At 42.8% G+C, this 19,019-nt stretch overlaps 1 protein-coding gene across 10 annotated transcripts in view; it reads left to right on the forward strand.

Moving 5' to 3' along the window:
- Nucleotides 1-19,019, forward strand: part of NRXN3 (neurexin 3) — a 1,648,091-nt gene that overhangs the window by 41,791 nt on the left and 1,587,281 nt on the right. For all 10 annotated transcript variants that reach the window (XM_057543493.1, XM_057543494.1, XM_057543495.1 and 7 more), the window contains exon 3: nucleotides 11,286-11,315. In XM_057543493.1, the coding sequence (XP_057399476.1) occupies nucleotides 11,286-11,315 (30 nt within the window). The remainder of the gene's footprint in view (nucleotides 1-11,285; nucleotides 11,316-19,019) is intronic.

Consider the following 19,019-nt stretch of genomic DNA (forward strand, 5'->3'; position numbering starts at 1 on the left):
GTGCCAGTACATCATAGGCACAGAATAAACACTTGCTCAATGAACGAATAGCGCTCAAGACTCAGTTTTTAGTTTTACCCCACACCGCTTTAAAAGACAGGCTGCTTTTTTGTTGGGGTTCACCCTGAGACAGAAGGTAATTGAACCAGTGTTTATTCAGTGCCCATCTTGGGCTCAGCTCAGCGGGGAATGCAGGCTGTAGGGAAATCCACCACTGCTGCACATAATTGGATTGGAAAGGGGCCCTTGGCTGGGCTGGCAGTGCTCAGCTCCCAGCTAATTGCCCGGCTGGGGCCTGGGAAGAGCCCCTTGGCTCCTGTAGCTGTTCCTGATGAGTAGGTGTGAGTAAGGAGCTGCTTCCCAGCGTGCCTCCAGCTCCGGCTAACTCAAAGAAGCAGATCACTAGGCCTTGGTGCCTTTTTCTAGAGCCTTTTAAAATCGCCTCCTTTACTGTCTTGGCAAGGCAGACTCACTGGGGTGCTGGTTATGGTCCCAGTTTGTTTCTCAGTTCTGGAGGGCAAGGTCAGGGTTAGAGCTGGAAACACCATTAAAGTGACCCTGTTGTCTCAGTGGGATAGTACTGCCCCTACCGCTGACCCTGCCAAATGTGTAGGATGGGTATTTGTTCCTCCAATAATGAGGGGGCATTGGTGGCATTTAGGAGGAAGGGACAACGAATGCTAAATGTGCTGCCATGTATGGGAAAGTTTCATTCAGAGATTGTGCTGTTCAAGATGCCGTTGGTGAGACCAAAGAGAAACTATTCTAGATTAATTCCTTCTTTGTACAGGAGAGAAAACAGGCCATAGAACTTCCCTGTAATTCAGCTGAGTCACACAGCCTATTTATGGTAGCATTGGAGACCCTCCCATTCCGAAGACCTGCCTAGGAAGGTCTGGAAAGCTCCTGGGCTAAGCTAGTCAGTTTGTGGGGCTAGGCCTCAGGAGGAGTGGGGCGGTGGAATACAGCTGATTGTTGAGGACAGTGGGTGCCCTTATGCGGCCACTTAGCTGACTGTGACCATGGAGGGAGGCATCTGAGGACGCCTGGGTAGGCGGTCTGCCAGGTCTGCCAGCTTCCTGGAGAAATGATGTTGGCGAGAGATGGGAGGGGGGGTGGTGGAGGAGAGAGGGCCTAGATACGCCAGTCTCCTGAATAACAACAGCAGTGACGACAAGCTTTTGAGCCCTTCCTACGTGCCGTGAACTCTGCTTAGTGCTATCTATACGTGGTTGCATGTGATTGTCACAGTGATCCTGAGAAGATATCTTACAAGTGAGATGCAGTTGTTTTACAGGAAAAAGGCACAGAATAGTTAACATGCTCAAAATCCCAGTTAGCAGGAGGTAGAGCTGGGATTTGAATCCAGGTTTTGGATTATTTAGAGCAGCGGTTTGCAAATTCTGGTGAGCATGAAAATCACCTGGAGAGTTAATGAATGCGATCCAGGCTCACTGAAGTAAGACATTTCCCCCAGGTGCTCTGATATGACCAAAGTTTGAAAACCAGTGTTTTAAAGGAAAGTGAAGGGACTTAAAAACTTCAGCATTAACTGCTGTTTTATACCCTCCATAAGTTCAGGGAAGCAGGGAGGTGGGGGTGAGGAGATAGAAGGGAGGGTGGGATGAATGATCCCCCCTTTGTCTGAGCTCCATGGCACCTTAGGTCACGGGGCTAGTAGAGCCCTCATCATAATACACTATGCTATAGCCAGCTGTGTATTGTCCCCCACATGCCCACATCGGCCACTGTGGGCTCTTGAAGGACAGGGAGTCCCTTATGCTTGAGAACAGAGACTTATCCATGCCTGCATCCCCACTACTTGCCATCTTGTATGTGTTCATAAACTTTGTTACTAGAATCAGCATTTCCGAGATGGAAAGGAACCAAAAGGTTGTCAAGGTTCTTTGTGCACCTAATTTTTGAATCTCTTCTGTAAGAGTTTATTCAAACTTGGCTTGAACCACTGCAGTGATGAGTAACTCATTGCTCCTTTAACCATTCTGTTCCATTCTAACAGCACTGAGTGTTCACAAGCTCTCCTTTATTCTGAGTCACTATAGCTTTCACCACCTGTATTGCTTCCAGCCCTTGGAGACACACAAAATAGATCTAATTACACTTCCAGTGTTTGAAGACAGGGCTTTTGTCTTTAAGGATTTTCTTTTCTAAAGGCTAAAACATCTCCAGTTTCTTTGGGCATTCTCATACAAGGGTTTTCAGCTCTTTCATCCAGGTCATAGTTCTCTGAAAAATAACATTTTTTTGCTTCCTTTCCAAAGAAGGATGCCCACACAGCATACAGTGTTACGGACATGCTGCAACCGGTTCATTATAGAGTGATAGCATTACTCCCTTTTTCTAGACTCCCTACATCTATTAATGGCAGCATCAAACACCTTACTTTTTAAAAAATGACTATAGTATTAAATGGAACTTAAAGTCACTGAAAACTTTTAAGATTTTGTGTGCACTGCTGCTAAGCCATTTCTCTCCCCTTCCTGCGCTTGTGCAATTGGTTTATTTGACTTAGACTTGGGGCCATTTGATTTTGTCAAATTCATCCCTGGAGTTTTAAAACCCAGCACACCATGGTCTATTTGGATACAGTTAATTCATCTAGCACATCTGCCGACCCTTCCAGCTGCATGTCATTCATGAACAAAGCGCTATTTTAGAGAAGTTCATGACATTTGGAGAGCAAGGACTTCTTCTTCTTTGGGAAGAGTCTTTTCTAGAAGCCATAATTGCTGATGCTTTAACCCTTAGAGTGACAAGCATGACTGCCTTCATCTCTCTTCCTTCCATGGTATTCATGAAAAAAGAAGCCACACCCACCCCTCCAGAGAGGTGGAATAGATTGGGAAGGTGCTGCAGACATTCTTTCCTCTTCTCTGTGGCTATGCCATGCAGACACTTTTGGTGATTCATGGGCGCCATTGAGGAAATACTTTCTGTTCAGTCCAGGTCACCATGCTGTAAGAACAAAGTTGGTCTAGAGGCAAATAGTGAGTGCACTAGCACAGTTACATCCAACAAAGGGCTTAGTGGTGAGAATGGAATGTAGTGGCATCACGGAAGGACCAACCCAGAGGCACCTGCCTTGGAGAAATAGCAACAGGCTCTCCTCTGGAAACCATCACCATCATCAGTCCAACTATTCACTTCATCCCCAGTATTGTTCAAGGCTTGTGGAAAAGCCAAAATCATATAAGTAAACAGTTGATCTTCTGTTCATGTCAGTTCATGATTGCTGTTGGGTGGTTTGTTGATGCCTCGTTTCGTGCTTCAACCTTTTTGATTATGGGTGGTGTTCTCAGGGTATCAGTTTGAACCATTTTAATTGTCATTTTTGTAGGTCAAAACCAGTAAAATATCAGCAATTTCATATGGTTCAACCCAGTAAGTAGTTGCTTGGCCTCTTCAGAAATCATCTTGGTTCATAGAAACTCTATGTCTTAGAGTTGGAATGGATTTTTGGTGGTTATCTTCTAAAACCCCACTTTGACTCTCTTCTGTGGCATTCTGGCAAGTGAAATATCCCCTATTATTCCACACTCATCTTGCTGAATGCACTTGGTCCTTTATCTTGCTTGTGCAACTTTTAAAATGTTTGAAGGTAGCTCTCATGTCCTTACCTGGCTCTCTCCTGTTTGGGCTGTACAAAGCAGTTCCTTCAGCCATTCTGCATGTGACATGCTTTGGGACCTCTTACCATCTGATTCTTCTCCTTTGGATACGTCTACCTCATTAATGCCCCTCCTAATATATGGCACTGTTCTCTGAACCAGAACCCTAGGTTTTGTGGTCAGTGATAAGAAGAGGTGGGGCTTTTGACTTCTTTTTATTTGTGATTTTTGGGGGTTGGTAGGGGTAGTGGGAGGTTGTGCTTAAGTGCCACAATTTATATTTGCCCCTTAAAATTAAATTTTGCTTTTGCCTGCTCACATCTTTTGGGCCCTAATTCTGATGACTAACGAGTTAGCTATTCCTTTCAGCTTTAGTTCATTACAACATCCAGACAGCATGTCATGAATGTTCTCAGCCAAGTCATTTATCAAAATGCTGAGCAGGTCTAGGCTCTGCTGTAAGCCACTGGAGAACCCCAGACAGGACAAGGAAACTGAAGTCCACGATGAAGCTCATGATGAAGGTCAGGAAATTGCCTGTGGAAGGGCTGGTCTGAGACGTGACTGTGGAAGTAGGTGGAGATTTCCTTCAGGCCCCACCTCTTCCCCTTAAGCGTCCTTCTCCCCAACCCCAGCCTGTCCCTTGTGTCCTCCCCTGCCCGTGGTGGCAAACTTCCTCAACCTGTGACTGCGTGTCTCCATCCTTCCTTCTCACATGTCCCTGTGCCACTCCTGTCTCTGAAGAAAGGTCTTAAGCTTGGCTTCCTGATGATCTCACACACAGGGCAGTGCAATGACTGAGGAGCCTGAGTGCAGCTCGTGTTCAGATTTGCGTTTTAATGAGGGAAGTTGCTTAATAACCCCAAGAAGTGACCCAGGAAAGGAAAAGCTTCATATTTTAGTAGAATCTGGGGATGGAGATTGAGGAGAGGGAGATGGTGGCCATTTATGTAAAAGGGTTTCCCCAGTGCACCTTAAATCATGCTACACCAGAATCATAAATGAAGTTGAATTAATGTCCAGACACTATTTTCTGCTCCTGAATTCTCCAAGACATGTCTCCTCCCTTCGCCACCAGCACTGAATTAGACAGGGTAGCTAGTGTCATAGCTACCATCCAGCCTGCAGAATCCACCTTCTGGCTTAGAATCCACATTTCACCACTTATTAAGAAGTGGGATTTTGGCTCTAGGTCTTGGTTTCCTTACCTGTAAAACATTAACAACATTAATCAACATTATAGCAATGACTTTCCCATAGAGCTATATTTAATGTCATGACACATAGCCATGGCTTCTATATAGCAAACAGTCAACAGATATTAGCTACTGTTATAATTCTGTCTTTTTACCAAATTAACTGAATTTCTTCTCTTTTAAGCGCTTAAAATGCTAAGATGTGTATTTCTTCTTTCCCCTTCTCTCTTGTCCAAGTTCCCAATCACCCTGCAGACACGATGGTTACCTGTGGCTTCTCTTTCTGTCAGGCCCCACCCCCTACCATCTTCACCGGCTCCTTACTTCCTCCAGAAACATAGGGTGAATGTTTCCATTACCTTCTGATTTTATGTAATTACTCTTTTTAAAAGTCCTTGTGGCTTCATAAAAATTCAACGTTGGCACTTGGCACTTACAGCAATTAGTGACATTTCATTTCTCTACTTCAGTATGGAAAAAGAGATGATATGTGTGGATTTTACAGGGGGAGAAAAGTTACCCTGAAAGTGAATGAGAGAAAAGTCTTGGCAGAGATAACTTGCTTTTTTCCCCCCCAAATCTCTCTCTCTCTTTTTTGTTTTTCCATGAGTGACTTCCTTCCTCCCCTGAAATACTTTCCCCAATTACCCAGCCAAAATGAAGGAAGGAAGGAGGATTAAAAACCATCTGAGGGGGTGGGATATTATAGGTTTGAGGGGGACACAGTACTAGCTTAAATGATGGAGGCCTTCAACTTCTGGCTTGGTTCCTGAACACTGCATCTTCTTTTTGCCTGTTTCAGTAAATGTTTTCTATTCTCTATATTAGTCATTTTCATGACAAGCTTCATGATGGCCACAGCCACTTACAGATGACTTTGCTTTCGTAGCCATTTCCATTCTCCTGAGCTGCAAAAGCAGCTATCTCCATAGGGATTTTCCCAAAGGGTATAACATAGTTTAGAGGGCCATACGTATATTTTGCATATAATCTACATAAGATTTGCAGTCTGTTCTATGGCAATTTCAACTTTGTATATCTTACCTACTGATGATCTTTTTCTCTTCTTGTTCTTGTATGTACCCTGAGAACCTGTGCACCACAGATAGATAGGCACAGGAAGGCATGGGATATATATAGCACTAGAAAGAGTGAAGAGAAGGGTAAAAAATATCAGACATCTTCGTGGGATCCAGAATGGTCCCTGAATCCAGCTAGGGTAGCACTTTGATAGTGTGTGACATCTACATAGGAAACATTTCAGTTGCTTTCTAATTTTTATAATTATTTTTAAAAAGGCATTGTAGTTCCATAAGAATTCTATATTGAAAATTCTCAATATCCTGACTATCAAAGGCTCTTCCGAGCTCAATTCCTGTTCCCTACCCTCCATTAGGTGAACTTTTATGGAGCTGGCTTTTGAGTCTTCATTGAAGAACTATTCAAATTCAGAGCTGATGGTGGGATTGTTTTGGAGAGATGTGGTCCCCTTTGCTTCCCTGAGCCCCCTGTTCCAGCCCACATCTTGTCTTTTGGCAGCCCTGAACATCAGGTTCAGATAAAATGCCAAACTGCAAACCCAGCCAGGTGCTAGTCCCAAGGCTAGCTGTGTGGTCTGGGGGGCTGCTGCTGACCCTCTGTTTCTGAAATTGACAAGAAGGGTGATCTTCATTCCCCCCCACCCCTGGCTTTCCTCATCAACCACATACATAACACACAGCCAGCATAGATCGCTTTTCCTTCTTTGCTAATTATATCCTTCTCAGTTAAGATTTTTTTTTTGAGCATTATTTTTCTGTATCTATATTGGAAAGCCATATAGTTCCTTTTTCTTTTTGAATGTAAAATTTTACTTTAATGTTAAATATGCATGTAGAAAAAAGAACCTCCAGGATATCTTAATATCCCCCATCCCTCCCAGGTTAAGACTCAGTGCTCTAGCTCCTTTTTCTTTGAGGATTCATTCACTTACATGGGCACAGACCCTCTCTTTCATGAAGTGGAGGTGATACACTTTTATATTTGTCCTGACTTTCTTGCAGACCTTAGTCCTATATTGTTAAATGCACCTTAGACTTTTTGCTTGAGTGATTCTTCTGTTTCTTCAACTTATCATGCCTAAAACAGAACTCATTATCGCCCTCATTCCAAATCCATCTCCCAACTCCATCCCACCTTCCTATTTCTGACAATGCTTCACTCAGTCTCCCATTCGTTCTTCCCCTGAAGCATCTCATCAGTCACCCAAAGCCTGTTGAATCCTCTTTCTCCCTTTTCCTTCCTGCTGCCATGATACTAATTCAGGCCCTCTGCCTATGACAGATCTTTCTGCCTCTCTTTTCCCTCTAATCCATTCTGTCCGCACCATTGCCAAAGCCATCTTCCTCAACATCATCTTCCCTGGGTCATTCTCCTGCCCACAAGCCCTCAATGTCTCCCATCAGCTGCAAGATCAAGTCCTTTTTCCTTAGCCTGGAAACTCAAGGCCTTCATACAATGGTTCCATACTTTGATCCTTAAGATCACCTTTCACTTCTTCCTCAGATGAACCGTTTGTATGTGTTCACTGTTATTCGTACAGCATGCATTACATACCTACCATGTGCCTGGCAGTGTCCTAGGTGTTCCAGAAAGTTGACAGGAAAGTCCTTACAAATGCAATTGGTGGTCTTGGGAGGTAGTGGTGTTAACCTGGAACGTCCTCCATCGCTCTAAATCCTAAACCGTCTTCCAAGGCATATTGTAAATCCCACTTTCCTCCAGAAACCTCTGCTGCACACCCAGGGCCCTCCTCACAGTCCTACTGTCCTTATTGTCTGAATTAATCGTTTGACACTTACCAATTACCCATCATTCACTCCTCATTCACTCACCAAATACATACGGAGCACCTACTGTGTGTCAGGCACTATGCTTCGCGTTGCCTCACACATCAGTATATTGTTATAGCATAAACAAAAAAAACAATAACCCTTATATAGTCCTTACCATGTACAGGCACTGCTTTACATATATTCATTTATTTAATCCTCAAAACAACCTATGAATTTGTCATGTAATTATCCAAATTTTACAGATGGGAAGTCAAGGCACAGAGATGTTTAGCAACTTTCCTAGGGTCACAAACTAGAAAGTAACAAAGGTGGGATTCAAATCTGGCTCTGAAGTCCTTGATCTTAACCCCTACCCTTCACTGTCAGGTACCACTATATATATATCACATGTATGTTTGTGTAAATATAAACACACACACACACCTTCTCAACTAGACTCTAAACTCTTCGAGGTTGACAACTATGTACCATACTTGTTTGCATCCCACTACCTTATGCAGCCTTTACATATAGTAGGTACTTGAATCATTTGTTTGATTGATTCTTGTTTCTTCCATTCACTTTTGGGGGGAACTGAGGTCTTTTTGCAGCAAGTAGGAGTGTTTTGGGGTGGAAGGGGAGAGAAACAGAATTTCAGAATAGACCTAGACCCTCTGGCATTCCTGGTTTCCAGTTCTTAACTCTGCAAGCTTAGGGGGTAGGTTTGTATAAGAGAAGACACTAATGTAAAAGCTCATGAAAGGGCAAAAATTCCCTTCTCAAAAAGCAAAATAAAACTCAAACCATAATATGTTTACACAGTTTCTCCCCTCTCTCATGTTATTTCCTGTTATACTTGTTTATGTCTGTTTTGCTTTGTTGCCTACAAAACCAAAGTTTTGACATCAGGATCTCAGATTTGCATTCCTGTTCTGATATTTCTATTTAAGATTTTCTATAAGTTGAAGAATATGTACATTTTATTTGAGTCACAATACTGCAACTGCATATGTAGCTTAATAAAACCTGCGAGTACATATTTAAATTTTAAAACACAGGTGGTGGATATTTGCATTTTAAAAGGATTCTTCCTTTTACAAAAGGATCCACTGCAGGGTTCCATTATATATCCAATTCCTCTTAGTGCATTTATCATACAATTTAATTTACCAAAATTTGATTTATATGTCACTCTAAAGGGGTAGCTCTCAAGTTCTAGTGAGTACAAGAATCACTAGTGCGACTTATTTAACATTCAGATCTTTCCCCAACTCCTCCCCAAGATTCTAATTCATTAGGACTTGGGTGGGGCCCAGGCTCTTCACGGTTGATAAGTATCCCCAGGCGGTTGATGGAGGTGGTCAGTGAAATGTGTTTTGGGAAACACAGCTTCAAAGAAACACAGGTAATACATAAATGGGCCCAACTGTAGGGGCTTCTCCAGGGCTTTGAACACCCTCTGAATACCAAGTGTCCCGTTTCCTCTTCATTTGGCAAATTTTTGTTTACTCTTCTGCCTCTCTTCTACTCACACCTCCCAGCTGCCAAACATCTTTAATTGCGGGTATAAAAATGTTTGTCCTTTCACTTAAAAAATGAAAGGACAGTTATCTCCGTAAAGCCCCCAGCTTTATTGAGATAACTGACATAAAACATTGTGTAAATTTGAAGTATATAATGTGTTGATTAGATACACTCATATGAAACACCTTCATTTCATCACATAGTTACCATTTCCTTTTTATGGTGAAGACATTTAAGGTCTACTCTCTGAGCATTTACATTTCAAGTACACAATATAGTACTATGGTCCTTTTATTTTTAACCTCCATTTTGCCCTTAGGGATCTCTTTAGATCTTCCTTATTCTCGTTTCTTAATGCTGACAACCCTCCTGTGAATTCACACACCTATTCTGTTCCCGTTCCCCCTTCACATACACCACCTACCTGCCCCAGACCCTCCCTCTTAGTGTGCTTGATCTGGATGCTGAAGGCTATGGCTTGGTCCAGAAATATCAGGCATTTTATGAATAGTTATTTCTGCTGAGGTTTCTCTTAGTCAAATCTAGTGCCTTTGTTCTTTCTTCTTCTTATCCCCTCCCATAAAATACCAAAACTTAATTTTTTAAATAAAACAAATTATGAGAATGACTTGCTTTGGCATGATTCCCTTCCTCCATGAGTATTAGTATCCTAGGCCTTGAGAGATGAATGCCAGAAAGGTACATTTAAAATATGATAATAGTTTAATGAAATTTGTTTAGAAAAAATGACTGACATTTATGGCACATGTATCTATGTATTTAATATGTCATTGATCTTTAAAATGTCAATTGCTTGACCCATATTTTGTCTTTGATTACTTCTCTAAATCTCTAGTTATCTCCAAAAATATTTACAGATTTCCATACTTTAGAGATTTTTCTCTTTATTAATCTCCTATATCCCTGAATTTTACTCTGGGTAAAGTTCTCTGGGGTGATCTCCAAGTAACTCCGGTAGTAATAAAAGCAACAGAAGAGCAAATAGCCATCACGGTTGGCTGCTGGTTGGAAATCTTTTCTTTTAATAGATGTATCAGGGCTTATGCTTCCCTTGAAGTAATGAGCTCTTAAGAGCCTTGTTTGACTTCCACAAGAACATAGTGAGAGGTTCTGCTACTTGTTTATTGGGCCTCCGTGTACCTTCTTTAATCCATTCAGTGCTTGGCTAGACCTCTGTGATCAAAGGTGAGGGACTTTCTAGGAAAAGTTGGCGGTGGAGTAGGGACAGAGGGAAGGGGTGTGGTTGTCACTGGGTGAAGACAAGGATCATATGGAGATAGTTCCAGGTTGTCTAATTAACTCTTGAACGCAGGAACTCATTTTTTAAAAAAATATTTATTTATTTATCATTTATTTATTTAGGCTGTGCTGGGTCTTAGTTGCGGCATACGGGATCTTTAGTTGCAGCATGTGGACTAATTAGTTGCGACATGCGAACTCTTAGTTGTGGCACGCATGCGGGATCTAGTTCCCCGACCAGGGATTGAATCTGGGCCCCCTGCATTGAGAGCGTGGAGGCTTACCCACTGGACCACCAGGGAAGTCCCGCAGGAACTCATTTTGTATGTTCAGTGTGGTCCTATTTTTGTAGAAGCGACTGCTGTATCTAGGGGGAAAGAAAAGTTGGATGGTAATCTCTGGATATGGGATTACAGCTGATTTTTTTCTTTTTTCTTTTCTGACTTTTCCAAAGTTTCTACAGTGACCATGTATTATCATTAAAAACAATTTAAAAGAAAGAAAGAAACCTACTTTGCCCGGCACCTGGAGTCTCTTTCCTAAGGGACCTAATCTTTAATAGATTTATCTCAAATCCTACCTATTGCATAGAAACAATGGTGAAAGGAAAGTTCTCATGATGTGGCCGAGAGGTTCAGCAAACAAAAGACTGACCTTGAACTGGATGGCCCGGGACTTTCTGCCCTGCATTTCAGTGCTCGTTGCATGTTCCTCAGTATGTGTGAATGCCCCTGCCACTCCTTCCACTCAAGAATTAAGAGAAGATTGCCTGGCATTTGGGATTCTAACTTTGTCTTCTTTCTTTTTTCCTTCCCCTCCCCCCCAACCCCGACTCCTCTTCTCCCCTCTCTTCCTTCCTCAAGGCCTCTCCCACCTCATGATGAGTGAACAAGGTAGGTGCTCTGTGCTTGTGGTGCTGCAGCTGCCTGAATTGCTTGCCTTCATGCCTCTGGCTGGTCGCTCAGAGCCTCATCAGCCCTGGCAGGCCATTTGCTGCCTGTCTCTCCTGCCATGGGCCAGGCTGGCAGCAGAGCCATCCTGCTGTGGGGGGCACCTTTCCCAATGCATCGTGGTTTCCCGCCCCCATCACCCCCTTGGCTTCTCCATTATGCACCATCATTTGTCATCCTGGGCACTGGCTCTGCCGGGCTGCCTCCAAGAGAGAAGCATGAAACAAGCCATGACGGTGTCGATAATGGGGGTGAATGAAGCTAATTTCAGAGCAACAGAGCGGTTAACTTCTTCCCTAAGCCCCATGCTGGGGCCCCAGGTTGGGGGAGAGGAGCTGGGCTTCTCTGAATTTCACTCTGAGTAAAGGTTTGCTTTTTGTCTTCCCCTCCATCCCACTGCCCATTGTAATGACTTTTAGCCCCAGCCCCGAATGGTCAAAGGGAACCCTTGGGGGTTTGACTGTTTTCAGTTTTGTATAAAAGCAAAAACCACCGAAAGAACATGCTAATGTCCTCATGTCAGGATTCTAACTCATTATACACCCTGAAGAAAACTGCATATAAAGATCTGTAAATTCAGCATCTGCAACCTAAAATATTCAATTATGCAGGAAATGAACTGTGCAGGAAATTCAGCTCAGCTAAGCACAGGGTGGGCTGTGAATGAAGCCTTTTTCTCCTAAATAAAAATTTTCCATATTATCAGCCTAAATCAGGATTCAAGAACTGAGCCTACTTAAAATTGTCTTTTTCTTCACCGTTCAATTGCTGCTATTGTGTTTCTTCTGCACTTTGGAATGATTGCAAGATGGGTCTACCTGCCACGCCCTGACACCAAAAGACTGTACTTTAATTTCTCTTGTCTATTTCTTTTCAAAATACACATGGGACTCAGTGCCTTTTTTTGGAGGGCCAAAGAAAAGGGAAAGGAGGGGTATTTCCGTGTTCTGCCGTTTTTTCTTGATCTTTTGAGTAGGGTGGGGCAGCACGGAAGGACACCCCCCACAAACACCCCCATTTCCTTACACTGGATCCATCAGACAGTGTTGCCATAAAGGGGAGTGTATGATCAGAACAACCCAGGTCTGAGGGAAGTTTGCTTATGGTGTCCAGGTAGCTGCAGAGGTGGGCAATTGAGGGCGTCCTGACTTGATAAGGCAGAACAAGGAGGAAGCACACTTTATCAACAGAATTGTATCCTCCAGACCTGAGCCAAGATCCATGATGTGGACTCTGGGCATTTCAATGAACACATGGTCTGGTATAGGAGCAGATGTCAAAGAACAGAGCTGGACGGAGGGGGTCAGGTGAGTTTTCCAGTGTTAGATGGCGCTCTGGAAGAGGTTGGGATGAAGTCTCTCTATTCTTGTAGGTGAGTGAGAGAAGTGATCCCCCTACAGCAGGTTACTATGAAGTGAATATGAGTAGGGGGTGCTCTTCATGTCGACTTAGCATCCAGGTAGTTTGAGAGAGTTATGCATATCTCTACAGAGTGGTAAGACCCAAGTTCTATGAATTGCTGGAATTCGGTGGCCCAACGTTGATAACAAGTTCCACCAGAAAAAGCAGGCCCTCAGAGTCCTGATGACAAAATGCCCTTCTACATTGTCTCATCTTATGCTCCCAGCTGCCCTTTTGGAGTTCTAGCTTTTACAGTGGCTTGGAAGTCTGAGTGTATCATACGGCTGATGTCATAGCATAGAGTCTAGGTAGATGAGATAGGCTGGTAGGGACTTCTTTAATCCTGATTCAGTTCATTTCAGACCCACTGATGAAGCACAGGCATTTCAGAGGGCTAAATCCCAACGTTGGTGTGAAAAGCATTTGGAGAACCTGTATTGTATACCCTTCCCACTTTTCTGCCTACTACTCAACTTCTCTTGGGCACTCAACATTGAAGTGTACATGAGTAGAGAATTCAGACATACTATGTACATATGCTCTGGGGGGGTAAGTCAGGAATCTTCTAGAAAAAGAGGCTTTAGGCAATGAAATAATGACAGACACGGATACTGTGAATCCCTCTTTAGACAGGTTTTCAAAAAAGAATGCAGAATTCTTCTGGGTGGTCAGTGTCACTAAGATTTGAAGGTGCAATTTGCTGTTTAATTTGTTTTTAAGAAGGTCCTTTGACCCCATTCCTCCTCCTCTCATTCTTTTCCATTTCCCACCCTTTGTCTGTTCTTGCCCTTGTGATGATTACCTAAAAAGCCAATACTCCTTTCCTTTTCCTTATTCCTTCAACATGAAAGAAAGAGATTTCTGTCTGGTTCTTGCTGAATCTCCAGAATTTGTTTTTGATGCCCATAAATATGTGTGGAAATACTTATGTATATTGTGTGTGTACCACCTATACATGTATGTCATACTCTTGATCCTCATGACTCATATTAATGTTGAGAAAATACAGGAGAACTTAGATTCTCTGAAACTTTCCCTAAACAATTTTACATTGGTTAAGTGTGTGCAATTTCACATACATGTGGCTATGCAGTGCTTTTGCATGCAGATTTGGTCATGTTTCTAAGGATGGGACTGAGAAGAAGCTAATGGGAAAAAGCTTAAACATGAAGCTGATGGAAGCAGCCTTGCTGGTCACACTGTTTAAGCAAAACATTGTGCATTTATTTTGTGCTGCCTTCTCAAGATTGTACTGCTGTTGCCATTACTATTGTGGGTTTTGCTATGTGTGTTACATTTCTTTGTGTGTCTGCAGTGTGCTGATGTTTTACTCTCCCTGCTCTCTCTCTCTTTCTCTTGCCGCCTCCATGGTGGACACCATGCTTCCTCTACATAACTGGACGTTCCTTTCTGTAGGTAGAAGTAAAGGTAGAGATCATTTTATTTTTATCATTATAACTATCAATCTGCCTTCTGAAATATTCATGTATCCAAGGGGAATTGTGATTCTGATGAATATAGTCCAGATTTTAACAGTGTTTTTAACAAAAACTAAAAAAATAAATAAATAAAAAGCCAATGCTACCATTTTCCTTCAATGTACTTCATACTCAGTGGTTGGGGATCGTTCTGAGTTGGCCTGCCTCCCTCTAAATCCAGGATGAGCCTTACCCATTATGGTGTGCTGTTTCTAGCAGGAATGGGGGGTTCTGAAAGTGGTTGTCCAGTGTTGGGAAGATATGTTTTACTTAAATCAGGGTATTCTAAGATCCCCTCCAGTAAATGTATTGAAGGGACGGGAAAGATGTGAAATGGAGTGCCAATGTTTCATCACTTGGGAATAACTGAATTCAGGGAGGGAAGGATGATAGATGAGCAAGGGGAGAGTATTGGTGAATAGCTTGAAATTTTATTTAATGTGAAATTTGGGGGATATTTATTGCTCTTTTATCTTCTGTGTTACATATTCTGTATTTTGGGGAGTGGAAGTCTTCTGATTGGGGGTGATGAGCTGAGAATGGTGGGACTGAAGGTGTGGAAGAACATAGGAATGACAGTGCATTACATCATAAGGAGAAAACGGAGAAAGAGGCAACACTGGATTTTAACTTACCAAGTCCACCTTTTGCTGGGTAGCCTGGGAAAAGGAGAGGCGCTGAGCAGATGCACTTGCTCTGATGATCTGACATGCCTTTCAGTGCTTCACACCTTTGGGTACCACAGCTCACTCATCCATTCCTAATCAAAGCTGTCAGCGACCTGAGCCTGGAGAACCTGCCTCACCAGCTCAAATTGGATTAGCTGTTCAGGACTGAAGGGAGAGGTTAATTAATAAATTATAAACATGTATTTGCATTTGCTTCTCCCCTTTTCCTTCCTAACTCTCCAGTCCCTATCTCTGTGAAGCCATGTGCCTCTGTTTCCTGTAAAGATTGGCAAATAACAGAAACAGGAAATGTGAATTCTGGCGTGAAGATGTTGAAGAAAGATGGGGCTGGCAAGATATTGAAAATGTTGATTTGATGACTAGTCTGTGAACTGGCCATCTCTCATTTGAATTTCATGCCTTTCTTGATTTTTAAAAAGTTATGTATGGTTACCTTGAAGTAGTTCAGTCCTGTCACTTTGGGGTTAATTGATTGCCTATTCCTTTTATGCTAATCACAGAGGCGGGGTTCATTCTCAGAAATCTGTCATGGGGAACTCTTACCCTGTTATGAGCTTGATACCTTTTGAAAGGAGGTGGGAAAGGGGGACGAGGAAGAGGAATGACGATTGAAAGGGTACATCTGGCTGCCCCCTCCACTCCTCTACTTACTGTATTCAACCAGAGGCTTCTAGTGATCTCTTCATAGGCAAAGTCACCAGCCTTTGCCCAGGACACAACCTTTCTGAAGCATGTGGCACTGTGTCACTTGTCCCTTCTCCCACTGGCTTCTTTGAGAACACATTAGGGTCAGTCTCCCCTGCCCTCCACTCCAACCCCTGAACCTCTCTCCTTTTCTTTCCCTAATCCCCTAAAACATCTCATAAGATAGAGGTCTTTAGTGTTTTTAGATTTTGCACATGGGTATCTTATTTTCTTTCTCCGGTCACTGCTACTAACACTGATTGATCATTTCCTATGTGGCAGCCATTGTGGCATGTGCTTTATATGCCTTATCACACTAAATCATCACAGCTGTCTTGTGAGGTAGATGATAGTGTTATCCTTGCTCTATGGACAAGTAGATCCAGGCTCAGAGAGTTAAATAACTTAAGTCAGACGGCTACTAACTAAAAATGAAACTCAGAATCTGAGCATCTAACCACTACTCTATACTGCTTCTCTTGGATCCAAGGATGACATCCATGGATATGCCTCCCAACTATCTCCCTGGCACTGACCTGGCTCAAGTTCCAACCTGCCACTTTGCATTCTCCATAACACATGTCCATATAACTGTACTGTCACTTCAATATTTAAAGTCAACCTTCGCACCATCTGGCCACAAACCAGCTTCCTTATTTTTGTTAATGGTTCTCCCGTCTTCCTTATCACCTGGGCTTGAACTCAGCAATTGCTTTCTTTTTCCTTCTTGAACTTTCCTATTCCCAGGTGATGTTAAGAGAGGTTGTTGGGATTCTTTTTTTGGAATGTCTCTTGCATCTCTATTTGACACTCTGGTTCAGTTCCCAGTTAGCCCTTATTAGATTAGTGCCCTAGCCTAATTAGTCTCTGTTCTCTTCCAGTCTGTCCAGTAACTGAGAACTGCTTAAGCTCTGCTGTCCCCCATATGGAGTGCAGGATTAGCTATCTCACTTTTAAAGCCATCCCTAATATGGCCTTTTTACCTTGAACCTTCCCCCCTGTGAATCTTTGATGCAAAATTACAGCCAAATATGATACCAAATAATCTTACTGGACCTTTCCTTGTCTCCTAGTTTTACCTACTCTGTTTTTCTCCCCTATGACAGCTCCCCCTCCTCTTGTTTCTGCCCACTGAAATCATACATAGATTTTCTTTCCTAGTTGAGGATGTGAATGCTCTGCACGCTCCATTCAGATATGAGCTTTCCTTCCATGTACCCCTCTACTGTCCTATATTAAACTTATTTGGGAATTGGGCTACTCCCCACTACTAGATTGCAAGTATATTGAAGACAAACGTATTCATTTTTTAATGCCCAGATGGGTCAAGCATAGGAGGTTATATACCAAGAAGGGACTCAGAACCTCTAATCCTTCTTATCCTGCTGTCAGTCATCTTCCTAAAAGGGAAAATAAAGCAAAATTAAAATTAAATCGGATTGTGTAGCCAATCTGCTCAAAAGCTTTTGAAGGGTTCTTGTTAGATAATTGTCAACATGCCTTCTCCACTTTATTTTCTACAATAACTTAGCCTACTCTGCACTCTCACCCCCACCAGGCCCCTTGTCTCGACCTAAAGTCAACAGCTCACTCTGCCTGAATCCACACTATGGTTTCCTGCCTCAGGCTCTTCCTCAAGCTCTTATCCTCTTTCTTGAATGTCCTTGGAACACCCTTCTCCCCCTTATCACCCTTTAGGGCTCAAGCTTCCTAGGTGCGCCAGACTTCGTGTTTCTGTTATAAAGTACCTAGGCCAAACTGCCCTGAATCAGACTTATTCATGTGTTTCAATCACCCCAGTCCCTAAAGAACCTTGCACCCATACTGCGCGTAGCTCAGTACTTTGTCCAGAGTTGTACACCAACCTATGCCCCTTATCACTACCCTCATTACCCCAACCAACTGAGCAAAGGAGCCCCAGTAGGTCATGGAGTGAGGCCAGATGTTCTGGCTCCAGTTCCCTCCTCACTCAGGCCTTCTCTTGGCTCTGTGTGTGCAAGTGACGGAGGGAAATGGTCATAGATTACATCCGAATAAAGGTGAGAAAGTCTTTGGATATATTCTTAGGAGCTTGTCAGAGAAAAGAATGCCTCAGATTTTGTCATTCTTTTAAAGCTGAGTGATGAAGCAGTAAACGTGTAGTGGAAAGAATTGTGAAGTTAAATCTACAAAACTGAGCAGGATGTTTAGGCTATAACGATAATCGACACATTCAGGAGGTCATTGGGCTGCACTGGGCCAAAAGCAAACATGACTTTAACTAGAAGCAGCTGACCAAAGGAGTTCTTCAGCAATCAGTCTTGGTCAGCTTTTTTGACTTGATTTTGACTGCCTTTGTTTAAGTGTTTAGAGTGTGTTTTGGCCTCCATCCCTCTTTTCTTGTCAGTTTGGGGATTGACAATCCTGGGTTAGATTACCAAATACTTTGCATTAAAATGAACTTGGAATAGGTGTTGCAGACTCAGATGCCTACAGGGGCTTGACAAGTATTATCAAGGAGCAGATCTTGTAGTAAGAAAAGTCCTAGTGTAAGATCAACAGTAGGGAGCGGTACAGATTGTGGCAAACTGGAAAGCACAAATCCCGTCAAGGGCAGCAGCCTCTACTTTGCTCCAGCTGATTGCTGCCATGCAAGAATGCATGCCCAGTGTCACCAGAGCCTCAAGATAAGCCAGAGTAGATTTTATAAAAATGTCAGCTCATGGCATCTTTCTTTCTCTCTCTATATATGTATACATACACACATACACTCACATGAGCCAAATGATTTGGCCCGTGAACCACAAGCTTTTGGCCTTTGGCTTGAGGAGAAAAGAGGAGTAAAATATTCCTCCAAGGTTTCTTGCTGAATGTCAATAGTAGGCAGCATGCTTGATTAATTTTTGCTTTGCCCACAGCGGTGGTCAGGGCACCAGGAATATTTCCTACCCTTAGCACTACTGCCAGGGAGCCTGAGCCATGTGTTGGCTGAAGTTAGTTTTGTAGAGGGGAGTGGGCATGGGTGGAGAGGGTATGGAGAATGCCCAGAATGACCAAGAAGAGAGGTCACTGACACCTTCAACAATTGCCAAGAACCAGCACAATTTGTAAATAGTAAGGGTGGCTAGGGGGCATTTAATTCCTTTTTCCTTTTGCTCTACAGAACTTTTTATCTACTAGACTAGATAGTGTTGACCCTAAGTTTACTTTAATCCATCAGATTTTAGAGACCCCTTCCAATTTATATGTATTTTTCCCCTGTAGATTTGATCATTGGCCTTTTAATGATGAACTAGTCAACACTGGCCAAACTGGAAAGAGATAATTAAGCTACATGAACTTGAACATGATTTCATGTAGATTATATTTTGCTGGTAATAACATTAAAAAAGCTCATTTCGGGAGTTGAGGCCTCT

The sequence above is a fragment of the Balaenoptera acutorostrata genome, chromosome 3 (assembly GCF_949987535.1).
Source record: "Balaenoptera acutorostrata chromosome 3, mBalAcu1.1, whole genome shotgun sequence".
NCBI lineage: Eukaryota > Metazoa > Chordata > Mammalia > Artiodactyla > Balaenopteridae > Balaenoptera > Balaenoptera acutorostrata.